Consider the following 15963-nt stretch of genomic DNA (forward strand, 5'->3'; position numbering starts at 1 on the left):
GCTGACCATGTGTCAACACTATTCTAAGTGTTTTACATGCATTTAGCTCATTTAATTGTCTCATCAACTCACTGAGTCAGGTACTATTACAAAATACATTTCACAGATGAGAAAACAAAAACTGAGAAATTAAGTTAACTTGCCCAAGATCATACAGGTAATGTTGGAGCTAAATAGGAGTCCAGGCATTCTGGTTCCAGAGGCTGCACTCAACCAAAAAGCTATCCTGCCTCAAAAGCTTGGTGGAGAAAACTTGTCACTTGTTTTGGGCAGACTGGATAAGGCTCCAGCCTTGTAAACATTAAAACAGTTTGCTCACATGGCAAACCTGACTATATAGTGCACGCTTTGTAAGTGAAAATTTGTAAAGGAAGTACTAGAATGAGCTCTTTCTTTACCAATTCAGTCTCAAAACTAGGATTCTAACTGGATAAAGATACATCTTTATTTTTCCTTTATTGAGGAAGCAACTGAATAAAAAAATACCCTTAATCATGGAAATTATAACATTCCCTCTTTCAAGTTCAGTTATTAGAACTTTCAGCAAAAAGACTTTTGGAGATCACAAGATGTGTGGGACCTTTATCAAGTGGTAGGATCATTTTTGGAGTATCAAATGGCTCTGGCTGTGAGCAGCACGTCAAGCTGTTGTCCCTTTGTTTCAGGTCTCGCAGGCAGCTGCAGAGCTTCAACAGTACTGCATGCAGAATGCCTGCAAGGATGCCTTGCTGGTAGGTGTTCCAGCTGGAAGCAACCCCTTCCGGGAGCCCAGATCCTGTGCTTTATTCTAAAGGCTGGTGAGTAATGATACACCATGTTATCTTGGGTCCATGGCATTATCACAGGGCTTCCCAAGGGATCGGGCAACTGAGTTTTGAATATCTACTATAGTTGGGGAAATTAAAATAAGAAACAGCAAAATGCACCTGAAGGGTGACTCTAGTCAACATGCCTGTGGAATACATCTCATTAAGGGAGTCTCAATCCTCTTGGGCACTAACTCATGAGATGTTAATATCCTTATGTACTTGAGCTCTTTAACTGAGTTGGCTGATAGTAATTTTATGACCTTAATCCTACCATCTCTGTCCTAACACCATCCCGGAGTTGTGATTTGCTGCTTGGTGCTAGCAGCAGACTTGCTGCTCTCTGGACTAAGGACTCCCCAGAGGAGACTTGTTCCTACCACCAGCTATGATTTCCTTCCTGGAGGCTTTCAGAATATATCTGTTTTAATAGAGGAGGAAATGTAGCTAGTAGGGAAAAGCATGGGTAGAGTTAAAAGAGCTTTACAAATTGATTACTGAAATGAAAACACCTCTTTGGTGGCATATTAGAAATTTCATGGGTCCTAAAGTGTTGTTTCATTCATTCACATTTTCTTTTTTTTTTTTCCTTTTTTTGGAAGAGGTCAGGGCATAGGTTACTGCAGTCTTTTGGGGCCAGCATATTTCAAATTATGTGTTCTGAGGGGTTTTCATACAGTAAGTAATCATCTTAGGTCCTTTTTCACATATTTGCAAAAGGAAATTATTCATATTAACGGAAGGAAATAATCATGCTGTCAGGTACTATTGTACCTTTTAATGGAAAATGTCCACATTTATGGTATTAAAATAATAGTCTGGGACGCCTGGGTGGCTCAGGCAGTTAAGCGGCTGCCTTCGGCCCAGGTCATGATCCCAGGGTTCTGGGATCGAGTCCCACATCGGGCTCCTTGCTCAGCAGGGAGCCTGCTTCTCCCTCTCTCTCCTTCTGCTTGTGCTCTCTCTGTCAAATAAATAAAATCTTTAAAAAAAAAAAAATAATAGTCTTATGCTGGCATAGCATTTTCCTTTTTACAAAGCACCTTAATGGGTGTTACTCATTCAACAATGTAGCTTAGATGTTTTTTATATCGTTACTTTCTACTTTGAGAACACTAAAGTGACCTGTAATGATGACCAGTTAATTATGTGTATAAATCTTACTAATGTGAAAACCTACCTAATTCTCTTTCCAGTAAGGAAGAAGTTCACTGAGGAATGCTTTTAAGCGCAAAGTGATGAATAACTAACTGCCTCCAAGTCTCAAGAAAACACTTTTCTCCAGACAAATGACTCTTAGATATTTCAGACCTTTCCTTGGCCTCGTCCTATAGCCAAAATTCTATAGAAATTGATGAGTTTCTACTCAGATAAGGAAACTGGGTGAGGGGGAAGACTTTAGATAATAATGGTCAGACTCTTGGTAAAGTGCTTTTATATTAAACAAAAATGTTACCACCAAATACACCTCTTTCATAAGCGAATTACTGGTGTTTCTATACCTGGAATATTATGTTTGTTTTATTTACTGGATGTTTACATTTTGGGAAGGCAAACATTTTTGTTTGTTAAAAAATTGAATATTTGTAATTTGTTGTTCCTAAGATTTTTATACCATAACAAAACTGTTCTTTTCTCCTGAATTTAGTTTCTAAATGAAGACAAGCAAGTGTAAAACTGGGGGAAGAATAGGCTTTATTAATAAAATGATGTCTTGATTTTTCTAAATGAGAAGATTGCTTTATTTTTAACACTAAACATGGGAGCTGTTTCTTAGCAAACTTGTTTGGAAAGATTCATGTTGTGTTGTGTATTAGATTGCCCCATCTTGTGTATCTTCGAAGCAGATTTGGTCTTTGTCTTCTTAAGTTCCTCTACCTTATAGTTGTGGTTGTACTTAAAAAACAAAAAACAAAAAAATACACCATTATCTCATGTCTTTAAAAAAATGTTTAAATATGTTACTCAGAACATTGCAAATGATTAAAAACAAAATAATGTGAAAATATTACGACCTAAATAAATTCTTAATGTCACAAGTGTTTTACGTTGATGATGTGCCTTTGATTTAATTTGGGACACTTTTAAAAAGATACTTTGTGTTTGTAATAATCTTTGATGAGCTTGGAAATAAAATTTCTGCTTAATTCATCATTTTCTATGATAGCAACATTTTCTGTCTGATTTTGTTTTAAGGCGTCATGGATTTTTGTTTCCTTGTGAAATTGAGTGCTAGAAGTGGGAAGTGAGATTTTTGCTTGTAAGTCCTTGTAGAACTTTGTAAAAAAAAAAAACATATATATATATATATGTATAATTTGCAGAAACATCTCAATTTCTGGTGACATTTGCACTTCGAAATAGTTATGTATAAATCCATAAATAAATAAATGAAAATATCTTTTAGCATAGTGTTACCGAATAGAGAAAATAGAAGCCATCATCATATGGAAACTCCCTTAATTTCTGGCCACTAAACTTCCAAATCTAAGTGATCTGAATCTCTCCCTTCAATCAAAATTCAGCTGTCCCTTTTCTAACCCTGCTATTTATTCTCTGGATCTGTTTCACCTTCTCTGAAATCACACTATCAATTATCCTTTCTCCTTTATCTTCAGCTACTTTATTGGATCCTTTCTGTCAACACTTAAACATGTTCCAGTCTCCATTTTAACAACAATAAGCATTTTTAAAAATCTCCATTAAAAAATTCATTTTCATTTATAAAAGATAAGTAAGTCCTAGAGATCTACTCTACAGCATAGTGCCCATGGTTAGTATATTGTATTATATACTGAAAATTTTACTAAGAGTTGATCCTATGTTAGGTGTTACCACAAAAAATAATAAGAGGGTGGAAGGAAACTTTTGGATATGATGGATAGTTTATGGTGTAGATTGTGATAATGGTTTCAGAGGTATATACTTACCTCCAAACTCCTTAAGTTGTATACATTATTATGTACAGCCTTTTGTATGTCAAAAAAAAAATATTTTCTTGATTCCAATTTCTCCTTTGGCAAAAAGTTGGTAAGATACAACAAGAAACTATAGGTGTCTCACTTAGGAATATAGATATTTGCCCTAAATATAAGCAAATCAAATTCACTAGTATATCAAGAGAAGATACAACCTGACAAAACTATTTTGATAAAACCTGTCAGTGTAATTCATTACATTAATGGTTTAAAGTGTAATTCATTATATGAATGGTTAAAGAATCTATGCCAACAAGTCATTTGACAAAATTCAAGGGCTGTTCTGAGTAAGAACTAAATGGCTTAGGGAAATTGGAAGAGAAAGATGATAAAGACTATCAAAAGCAACAGCAAATTTCATACTACATAGTGGAATGTGGAAGTATTCAGCATGTTAGGAACAAAACAAGCATACTTTTTATCACTACTATTGTTCAGCTTGCTTTCTTTTTTTCCCTTTTTAAAAAAGATTTATTTACTTGAGAGACAGAGAGTGAGCTGGGGGAGGGGAAGAGGTAGAGAAGCAGACTGCCTGCTGAGTGCGGAGCCTGACAAGGGGCGCCATCCCAGGACCCTGAGAGCATGACCTGAGCTGAAATCAAGTCAGATGCTTAAGCAACTCAGCGACCCAGGCGCCCCTATTCAGCATTGCTTTAGAGGTGTTAGCTAATGCAGTAAGATGAAAAAAACGAAAGGGGGTAAACATTTTAGAAGCAGTATCTACTTATGGATTATATAATTGTACACTTTGAAAACTGATGAGAATATAGGAAAAGAAATACTCAAATTTGTAATAGAATTTAAGGGGCTGGCTGGATATAAGTATGTGTAGAAAAATGAAACGTATTTTCTCCACTAGCAATAGCTAGTTAAAAATGGAAATGGAGGGGCGCCTGGGTGGCTCAGTCAGTTAAGCGTCCGCCTTCAGCTCTGGTCATGATCTCAGGGTCCTGGGATCTAGCCCCACATCGGGCTCCCTGCTTGGTGGGGGGCCTGCTTCTCACTCTCCCTCTGCCTGCCACTCCCCCTGCTTGTGCTCGCCCTCTATCTCAAATAAATAAATGAATAAAAACATTCTCATTAAAAAAAATGGAAATGGAAATTATATACCATTTCTGCTTTAATGACATAAAAAATTCTTAAGAATACATTTAGGTGCCCCCCTGCAAGAATAATTTTTAAAACTCTGTGTGTGTGTATAAAACATGGGAGGGTGAAACCTGTCTTACTGGATATTAAAACTTACTTTGAATATGGGGCACCTGGGTGGCTCAGTTGGTTAAGCGACTGACTTGGTTTCAACTCAGGCCGATCTCAGGGTCATGAGATTGGCCCCGTGGGCACCATGCCCAGCAAAGCATCTGCCTGAGATTCTCTCCCTATCCCTCCCCCTCTGCCCCTCCCCAAGGCTCATACTCGAGCACTCTCTCTCTCAAAATCTTTAAAAAAACCCCTTATTTTGAACATGCTGAATCAAAACTATGATTTTTTATTTTAAGATTTTATTTATTTGAGAAAGCAGGGGGAGGGGCAGAGGGAGAAGCAAGCTCCCTGCTCAGCAGGGAGCCCGACGGGGGACTCACTCCCAGGACTCAGGATCATGACCTGAGTTGAAGGCAGACACTGACGGAGCCACTCAGGTGCCCCTTTGTTTTTTTTTTTTAAGATTTTATTTATTTCTTTGACAGCACAAGAGGGGGAGCAGCAGAGGGAGAGGGAGAAGCAGGCTCCCTGCTGAGAAGGGAGCGTGATGCGGCGCTTGATCCCAGGACCCTGGGATCATGACCGGAGCCGAAGGCAGACGCTTCACACCAACTGAGCCATCCAGGAGCCCCTAAAACTATGATTTTTTAAAAAATTAAAAAGAGGGGCGCCTGGGTGGCTCAGTTGGTGTGAAGCGTCTGCCTTCGGCTCCGGTCATGATCCCAGGGTCCTGGGATCGAGCCCGGCATCGGGCTCCCTGCTGGGCAGGGACGCCTTCTTCTCCCTCTCCCACCCCCCCACTTGTGTTCCCCCTCTTGCTGTCTCTCTCTCTCTGTCAAATAAATAAAATCTTAAAAAAAAAAATAAAAAAGAAAACAAAAAATTATTGTGATATAGGAATAGGCAAATAAATGATTGGATCATAACAGTTCAGAAATAGACTTGACTTTTCTAGTCAGTAGGAAAGTATGGTTTACTAATAAATGGTGCTGGCATTACTGGCCATCCATTTGGAAGGAAATAAAATTGGGCTTGTATTATGTAATAAAAAATCCACATGGGTTAAAGAAAAGGGAATACAAAAGCATTAGAAGAAAAATTAAGGGAATAGTTGTGTAACTAAGGTACAAAAGTTAAAAGAGGTCTTCCTAAGCAAGGCACGAAACCCGGAAATCAAAAAACAAAAGATGTGTATACTTTACTATATAAAACTTAATTTAAATAAATAATTCAATTTAAATAAGTATTAAGTTAAAACTGTTGTATGATAAAATCATAAACGGAATAAAAAGGCAAAAGACAGAAAAATATGTACTTTTTCAGTCCTCATTTGGGATTGCTCTTTGCATTCTCCACCCTCTCTAATCCAGGCTGCTCTATTTATTAAAATCATTGGATCCCTTGTTTGAGGGTCGGCTTATTATGTGGGGGAAAATAACCAACCTATTACTGTTAGAGGCAAGGGGTGAGATGCCCTGGTGTTGATTCCCATTTATACCCTGTATCTCAGTGGCAAGGGAAGGAGTATCTATGTCCATCCACAGTTGGAGGGAGCAGCTGATGTTCTACGGCTGGACCTAGAAACTTGGAGTAAGATCTCTCAAAAGTTCTCAAAAGTGAGCAGCACTATCACAGCAATGGATCTAAGGGCAAGTAACTCTTTAGAACATGAAAAATCTCACAGGGAAATGCTCTCAGAGGGGGAAAAAAAAAATCAAAGTTCCATTGCAAGAGCCAACCTGAGAAGTTGGGGCTGTTCCAAACAATCCCTTGTGATGGGGGTGTTTGGAAGAGGATCTTGGAGGCTGGACTGACACTTTTGGTCCCCTAACAAGGGCCCAACCAGACCCTTCGGGGCTTCTATGATCAGCCCAACCTGACATATGACAATGGCTTCCAGGGAGTGCTCTACTAAAGCAGAGCTCACTTACTTTATCCATTGTTCCCAGACTCCTAAAACAAGACTTGCTTCCCAATACCTCTGACAGAGGCTGTTCCACGCTCAGGCAGAATGTGTCCTTAAACAGCAAGCGCCATTAAGGAATGCCCACAGGAGGACTCATACTTCCACTCCATTTGGTGAGGAAGCAGGGACATGACTGTTAATAGCCTAGCCTCAAGGCTTGCTGTAGTTGATGGCCTATAAAGAAACTCCTCTCCTCTGGAAGCTGATTAAAGGCAGGATAACGGAGATCTGCAAGCTGAGAAGCCTTAGCCTTACCTTAGTTTAGAAGCTATCCTGACAAAATTTTAAGAAAGTAGAACAGGGCGCCTGGGTGGCTCATCGTTGAGCATCTGCCTTCGGCTCAGGTCATGATCCTGGGGTCCTGGGATCAAGCCCCGCATTGGGCTCCCTGCTCAGCGGGAAGCCTGCTTCTCCCTCTCCCACTCCCCCTGCTTGTGTTCCCTCTCTCGCTGTGTCTGTCAAATAAATAAAATCTTAAAAAAAAAAAAAAGTAGAACAGAAATTCCAATTAGATGTCCAGAAATAGTTTCTCTTTAAAGTCTCCACCCCCACATACCCAAGCAAAACCAAACATCCTATAAATAAAAGTATAATAGCAAGAGGAGAGTAGGAGGAGGAAAGGAAGAGGTGGTGTGAAGCCTGTTTCAAAAAGGACATGATTAACAGTATCAAACGTTGAAGAGAGGTCAAGTAAGGTGATGTCTGCATGTCTCCTGGATCTAAGAAGGTAGAAGTCAATTTTGGTAGTAATAGGGTGATAATTTCAGAAGCCAGGAAAGAGTATGCCTGTGGTCTTCAAACATTTTTGCTGGTGTACCACCTATAATAATGTCAAAAACCCATTACCTCCATTTGAGATGACATATAAAAGTTTTGTTAATAACCGAATAGTTGCAAAGAATATAACTTTATTAGGAATTCTGACATTATAAAATAAAATTATTACATCTTTAAAAAAATGTACTCAATGGAATATAAATACCAGAGTAATTAGAAACCTACAATCATCCATTAAAAAATATACAAACTATCCTCCAAAAATGTTGTACCAACAGTATAGGAAAGTGTTCTTTCTCCAATATGCTGACACTGAATATTACTAATTTTCAAAAATTTTGCAGATCTGATAGGTGATCTGTTTTCCTTTGCATTTGCCTGATGAGTAATGAAGCTACATATAATTTCAAATGTTTATTGGCTGTTTTTGTTTCTTCAGTTAATATCTATTCATATATTTTGTCCACTCTTCTATTAGGTTGTCTTCCTATCAATTTGTAGGATTCTTTGTATATTAGGAATGTAAATTTTTTTTATTATGTAGGTTGCAAATATTTTCTTAGTTTTAAATTTTTATTTATGAAGGCAACACTTTATTTTTTTTAAGTATTTATTTATTTATTTAAGTAATCTCTACACCCAGTGTGGGGCTCAAACTAATGGCCCCGGGATCAAGAGTTGCACAGTCCTCCGACTGAGCCAGTCAGGCATCCCTGAAGGCAACACTTTAAATGGGAAGTTCTCTCTCTGGTGCCTGGGTGGCTCAGTCGGCTAAGGCTCGGGTCATGGTCTCAGGATCCTGGGATCAAGTCTCACATCCAGCTCTCTGATCAGCGAGGAGTTGGCTTCTCCCTCTCCCTCTCCCTTTGTGCGCTCTCTCTCTCAAATAAATAAATAAAATCTTTAGGAAAAAAAAATGAGAAGTTCTCTAACTTGAACTTTGCCTAGATTTTAACTTTCTTGGTGATGGAGGGTTTACTCTGGTGATCTTCACTTCTTGACTTAAAGGGTCAGACTGAGATGGAGGCTCATTTTAAAAGGCTTGCTGGAGGAAAGATGGGAAGCAGTAAGCCCTTCAGAAGACAACTAAATAACATATATACATTTATATTTATACATATACACACGCACAATACTATATATACTGCTATTGCTCTAAATGTATATATTGTATCTACTGCTTTAAAAAAAAAAGGCTTGCAATGTTCAGGTGAATCTGGAAGATATTTGGATCTTATGACAATTATGCCAATTAGAATATTTTACATACAAAGATGCAAACAATAGGGCAGAATATGTATTTTGAAAATTTAATATGGAAGCACCAAGAACATCTAACAATGTATTTTCTTTAATGAATGAGCAAATCTACATTATTTTGTTACTAGATTTTCATCAAAAACAAAGGAATGTGGCACAGAACACTATCCTTTCTTTCAAAAAAACCTCAGACGAGTTTGTCCATCAACTCTACCAGGGACTTTTTCATACACTAGACGCCGTTTCTTGAATTGTGGTAGTTGTGAGCACATGAAATCTGTTAAAAGAAGAAAAAGGAAAACCATTTTATTTCTGAGAGTAATAAAATATAGCTATTTTTTCCAGCTATTCTGGTGCATCCTATCTCTTCATCTATCTACAAAGTGTTAAAATTCACAACCTGAGATAAAATAACTATAAAAATTACATTTTTAGCATAAATGCACCTCTACCTAATGGCTCAATACTAATCAGTGTCATGTACACATATTTGTATGGTCATGCTTTGCACAAATAATTAAATCTCCCTAGATTTAAGACTCTTTCATTTAAGTTTTCCCTCATTACCTCCTATCTGTAATGTTGTGGAATTTATCCTGAGCTCTGATATATGATAGGTGGTGATCATGTATGGACTCACCTTCTATGACTGTATTATATATGACACATTAGCCTGAAATATCCTAGATTTGGATTCTTACAGAGGTTAATTAATTAAATCAGTGAAAAAGGAGGCTAAAGTATTTAAAAATGTTTTAGTAATTATTCCTGGGAATATAATCTCATAATTATAAGAGTTGGATGCCATTATAAGCAAATTTAAAAAGCAGTATAGTAGGTAATTTTTATTATAGAGATCACAAATACACATCTATAGGACAAATGGAAAATTATCTTGAGATTATGCCAGTGGCTTTGGATAAATTGTCTAGGCCTGCATTAATATGAATTCTAAAAGTGTTACATCTTAAACAATGAAGGTAATGATGTGCTTTGGGAAAGCACAGTAAAAAAGTCAAAAGTTTCCATAGTGATAATGATACTAGTATCAAAGATTCATGTGAACTGTTTGAATAAAATTATTTTATGGAAGAAGTTTGAAAGCAGAAAAAAGCAATATTTCTAAATGAACATTATCCAATCTATGATTTAAAAATATATTTATACTTAATTAATTAAAATGTAAATAGACATTTGACTATTCCATCCCTACCCCCAAAAGCTTAAATATTAAAAGTTATTAGAAATAATTTCTGAGATCTTCTCGGAAGATTATCTTATATATTGGGATGCCCTATGTTCAAGAACATATAGTAATTCACATGCTTGATTTGGTTCAAGATGGAAAAAAAATGGAATTTTTAATTCAGTTCATTTATGAAGCTGGAATAAACTTCATGTCAAAATGTGAGAGAGCACAAGTAAAGAACACAATAAATTGCATTATGAATATAGATATGAAAATCATAAATAAATATTAGTAACCATATTCAACAGCAAATTAAAAGAATCACTTTTTTTTTTTAATTTTTTATTTAACAGAGATAGATAGCGTAAGTAGGCAGAGTGGCAGACAGAGGGAGAGGGAGAAGCAGGCTCTCCACCAAGCAGGGAGCCCGATGCGGGGCTCGATCCCAGGACCCTGGGATCATGACCTGAGCCGAAGGCAGCCGCTTAACCGACTGAGCCACCCAGGCGCCCCAAAAGAATCACTCTTCAAAAGCCAATTAAGTTTATTATGGAATAATAAGAATGATTTAATATTAGTAAACCTGTTAATATAATCCTTGACATCAATGGATCAATGGAGAAAACATGTTTGATTTTCCCCAATAGGCGCCAAAAAAAATGTGTATAAAATTTGGCATCTATTCCTCACAAATGTTCTTACAAAACTAGGGATAGAATACTTCCCATTAAGATCAGGAACAAAACAAATTATGACTATTAAGTAGGACCAAATCCAAGTTTTGTGAGTCCTGGGGTTTATACAGTTGATCCTTGAACAATGAGGGTGTTAGGGATGCCGACTCTCTCCTCTTACTCAAAAATCCATATATAACTTTTTTTAAACATAATCTCTGCATCCAACATGGGGCTGAAACTCATGACCCTGAGATCAAGAGTCACATGCTGAGTGAGCCAGCCAGGCACCCCAAAATTCTATATATAACTTTTGATTTCTCTAATACTTAACTACTAAGAGCCTACTGTGGACTGGAAGCCTTACTGATAACATAAACAGTCAATTAACACATATTTTGTATGTTATATGTACTATATACTGTATTCTTACAAAGAAGTAAGCTAGAAAAAAGAAATGTTATTAAGAAATCATAAGAGAAAATACATTTATAGTACCATATTGTATTTATCAAAAACTCTGTGTGTAAGTGGACCCATGCAGTTCAAACCTGTGTTGTTCAAGGGTCAACTGTACAAGTTGGGAGGTCCTCTTTTATTTTATTCTTTATTTATTTTTTATTTTTATTTATTATTATTTAATCCCAGTATACTTAACATACAGTGTTATATTAGTTTCAGGTGTACAATATAGTGATTCAACAAATCTATATATTACTCAGTGTTCGTCATGGCAAGTGCACTCTTTAATCCCTGTCCCCTATTTCACCCATCCCCCACCCACCTCCTCTCTGGTGACCATCAGTTTGTTCTCTATAGTTAAGGGTATGTTTCTTGGTTTGTCTCTCTTTTTCTTTGTTCATTTGTTTTGTTTCTTAAATTCCACATATGGGTGAGGTCATATGGTATTTGGGGAGGTTCTCTTTTAACAAAACAAAGAATACAAGATTTTCTGGGAGCCTCTCAAGCCTCACAAAAGGGCCTATGCAAAAAAGGAGCTTTGAAGCTTAAGCTTCTCCCCTTTTTATTATTTTTTTCCCCTATCATGGTAAGGCTCATTTGTATGGCCATTAGAACTTAATGTTTTGTTCTAGATGTTCAAGCCAAGGTAATAAGAAATGACGTAGAAAATAAAGGTACAAGAGGTATCATTACCAGAAAAGAGAATATAAAATTGTCCTTTTAAAAACTGATATGATTAAATGTTCAGAAACATCAATTGTAAAGTAGAGCTAATAGTAATATCTATTTAATAGTATTGTCAGAATTCAATAATCCACATAAAGGGCCTAAAAGGGCACCTGGCCTGTAATAAGCTCTTAATAAATGTTAGCCCATTAAATATTCCTGCCCAACAAAGAAGCTAGTTCTTCTAATTCACTGATTTCTCTGTTTAATCTTTGCTAATTTTAGTCTTCAGCTTTACTTAGACTTGTTCTGAGGTTTTATTTTTAACTTCTTAAGTTGAACGCTTAGTTCATCTAAAGCTACAAGAATTTGACATATTTTGTTTGCATTTATTTTCTTAGATGTCTATAATTAGAATTTTGATTTTTTTTTACTCCAAAGTTATTGAAGATTCTTTAAGTACAGTAATTAAAACAAACTTTTTTTTTTTTTAATTTAGAGATGGTTCTATCTTTTAAAATTACATCTGCAAGGGGTGTCTGGCTGGCTCATGTTGGAAGGGCATGTGACTCCTGATCTTGGGGTCGCGAGTTTGAGCCCCACACTGGGTGTAGAGATTGCTAAAAGAATAAATAAACTTTAAAAAATTATACCTGTGAGTAGTTTTATTAACGTTAGATAGTGTTACCTGGTAATGATTTCTTGTCTCCTGAGTTAGATGAGGATTCAGAGTGCCTTTTCTGTCCTAAACATTTTCCAGCTCTTTGGTGGAAATAAAGACTGCTGAATTCTTTTTTATTTACATTAGGATCAGAAGCACAAAATAAATCCAAACTGGAGACAGATGGTAATTCTTTCCAGAAAGTCTTTTTAGTCCCAGCATTTGAACTTTCACATATGAAGCCTTCTAACTCATCTGATAGACATTTTTGCTGATTAGTGAATAAATTATCTTTCTGAGAGTACCATTTGTCACATGTAGTCTGCTGTACACCATATTCTAAGTTGAATGAGTGATTCTGTTGTTCCCATACATTTTTCTTAAAGTTCCAGGGAAGAGAAGATTGGGAGCCTTCTAGTGAAAAGCTAGGGGCAGACACTTCTTTATTTATAGGTCCTTTTGCATCATGTGTTCCCTTTTTCTGGTAATTTATAAAATTAGGGGCAACTCTCTTCTGGGTGTCAATTGGTGATATGTTTTCACAGTTCATTTGTGTTAGATCCAAATAAAAGACATCTGACTCTGAATCATTTTGGTTTCGAAAGGAGTTACCAGCCACATTCCTTGATTCTGTATTAACCAGGAAAGGATTGTGCACTGTGTTAGGGTTACAACTGGAGTCCTTCCAGTAGCTGGCCTGATTGTAAGAAGTCACAGGTGGTAAAATGCATGGCATTTCTCTTAGTTCCATAAGGGAAGAGTTATAGTTTGAAGTGCTGTTTGTATCTCTGTGCACTGTCTCTCCTATATCTGAATAGTGGTAATATTCATTATGTTCTTGAAAGACAGAGTTTGAAGAGCCAGAAGCTGAACTCTGGGAGGTAAAGGTACTAGTCTGATTCCCATTTTCCTGAGGTAATGGTCTTGGAGGTGAATTTGTTATGGAAGAAGAACTAATCTTGAATAAGGAAGTGATGCTACAAAAATGCTAAAAAATTTTAAAAATTAATTAATATAATACAAACACAATATAAACATCAGTCAAGTAATATAAATAACAATGCTTATCTATATGTAAAGAAAGCAAGATATAAATAAGTAGGGTATTGTAGTGATCCATGTCATAAGAAACATAACATAATTAGGCTCTATTAAAAGAAAAACTTATTATAAAATCCATTTTCTAATCACTTGTAATAGAATTTTTAGTTACACAAGTTATACATGAATACCATCTGCTTGATAAAAATGTAAAATTTTTACCAATAAGGCTAAAGTTTTCTTTATTACTATAAGGAAGGGCATCAGGATTGTAAGCACATATGAATAGAGTGTGTGATCACATACTTGTGGGCACAATAACATTTCAAAATAATTTGAAGTGTGATAAGCTGACTGTACTGAATTATCTATACAAGATAGCTTTAAAATGTATAATGTGATTGACATCCAATGAGAGTTCTATGTGAAATTTAGTTCAAGTAAATTATTTCTTTGCTACAGAAAGTCCAAAACAATTTAACTTGGATACCTTCATTTTGAAAACTGTTATGGTAAAAATCAGTACTCAAATGGGAAGGAAATAAACTCATATAAGACTATGGAGTTCAAAAAACTAACCTTTAACACCTTTTCTGGAACTTCAGGTAAAAGCTCCTGAAGTTGACACAGAGTTGCTAATAATATCCAGTGCAGTGAAGGTCCTTTGTTTAACATGAGCTGAGCCACCAATGGGTTAATACATGGAAAGTCAAGTAAGTACATTTCTTCCTAGGAAAGAGTTTAAAGGAATAATCAGCCACTGGTCGTTTGAAAATGATCCATTTTATTCTGCTCAATCTAGCGGATTAAAATTTTTGTCATTGTATCTATCACTCAATTTGAGATGCCTAGAAAAAAGTATGGCTAGTAGGGAAAGGAACTTTTTTGGCAGTTAAGATTCATATGCTCTCAGAATTGAGAAAAATCTTAAAGTTCATTCATTTTAATCACTCATCCAAAAATTTTTGTTACAGTTCGCCTCCTTCGAATGACAAGTGTTTTACCTAATGGCAGATTTTCTAATGAGAAACGTTTTAGGGGACTTTTATAACTCAAGATTTCTTTAGCTCTCCCTTATACTTCTATTACTATTTGATTAAGATGAACCCTGTTTATGAGAAACCATGTTTATGATAATTTCAGAAAAGCCTTGCTGTGAAGAGTGTAAGAAAAACTTCTATCGAACAGAACTGACCTTGTTGGTCTAAAAATGTGTGTTTTCAGAGAGATCTCATAAAAGTCTAGAAATACAGCAGCCATGTTTTACTATTACTGTATTTCCTTTTCTTTCTGGGTTACGCTGGCTTTTTGCACCCTCTTTGATTTTATCAAATGACAGATATGTGAGTAGATTAGACATGCCTTGGTAGGAGGGAAACTGCACAGACATACATACATCCCATAATGAATTATACCCATGTTCTGTTTAGGCATATAAAAATTCTGTGATTTAATATATATAAATATATGAATGTTTGATGAATGTATATGAATACATTAATATTTTATTTATTTGCTTTATAATTTTATTTTTTAAATAGGTAAAATCGTCACATGGTTCAAAATTCAAAAGGTACTAAAAGGTGTGCAGTAAAAACTCTCATCCTCACCCCATTATCCCAGTTCTCCTCTCTGGAGATAACTAATGTTATCATTTCTTGGTATCCTTCTAGAGATGTTTTATTCATTTACAAACACATATAAATATTAATTTCCCCTTGTTTTACACAAGTGGTAGTACACAAAGCTCTATGCTGCAACTTCATTTTTCATGTAATATATCTGAAAGATCATTCCATGTTAGCTTCATTATTCTTTTTTTATGTTTTCATGATTTGAATATGTTAAAAATAAAGGTAACAGAGATACTAGGTTGGTATGAGAACTTGGAAAGATTTATGCTTAAACAAAAGGAATTTCTAAAAATTAACTGTGCAATCTTACAAATATGTTACAACTCTACTTTCAGTTTCAATTATGTAACTGAATTACTGACAAAATGAAATGATGGAATTTTGCTATTCTCATATTTACTACTCTTAAATGTTTAAATTTAGGAACTAGAAAAACATGTTTTGAAAATATTAGGCACTGAAGTCATTATATCACCTAATACACTTGATTTGAAAGTTCATTATAAGATCTTGCCATTTGCAACGACGTGGATGGAACTGGAGGGTATTATGTTGAGCGAAATAAGTCAAACAGAGAAAGACATATGACCTCACTGATATGAGGAATTCTTAATCTAAGGAAACAAACTGAGGGTTGCTGGAGTGG

General features: G+C 35.9%; 2 protein-coding genes across 3 annotated transcripts in view; one reads left to right on the top strand and one right to left on the bottom strand.

Annotated features, from left to right (window-relative positions):
* The window catches only part of GNG10 (G protein subunit gamma 10), a 35957-nt gene that overhangs the window by 4152 nt on the left and 15842 nt on the right, over positions 1-15963 (top strand). Inside the window, exons 2-3 of one of the 2 annotated variants that reach the window (XM_006733475.3) lie at positions 666-797; positions 2003-2972. In XM_006733475.3, coding sequence (XP_006733538.1) covers positions 666-791 — 126 coding nt within the window. In that variant the 3' untranslated portion in view covers positions 792-797; positions 2003-2972. Of the gene's footprint in view, positions 1-665; positions 798-2002; positions 2973-15963 lie in introns of those variants that run through there. The other variant, XM_081803372.1, reaches the window with a different exon arrangement.
* The window catches only part of SHOC1 (shortage in chiasmata 1), an 80862-nt gene continuing 72772 nt past the window's right edge, over positions 7874-15963 (bottom strand). The window contains exons 24-26 of the mRNA XM_081804084.1: positions 14263-14412; positions 12670-13630; positions 7874-9267 (exon numbers count right to left, since the gene is read on the bottom strand). Of these exons, the coding sequence (XP_081660210.1) occupies positions 9167-9267; positions 12670-13630; positions 14263-14412 (1212 nt within the window). The 3' untranslated portion in view covers positions 7874-9166. The remainder of the gene's footprint in view (positions 9268-12669; positions 13631-14262; positions 14413-15963) is intronic.

The sequence above is a fragment of the Leptonychotes weddellii genome, chromosome 14 (assembly GCF_054177405.1).
Source record: "Leptonychotes weddellii isolate Sample4059 chromosome 14, ASM5417740v2, whole genome shotgun sequence".
Taxonomy (NCBI): domain Eukaryota; kingdom Metazoa; phylum Chordata; class Mammalia; order Carnivora; family Phocidae; genus Leptonychotes; species Leptonychotes weddellii.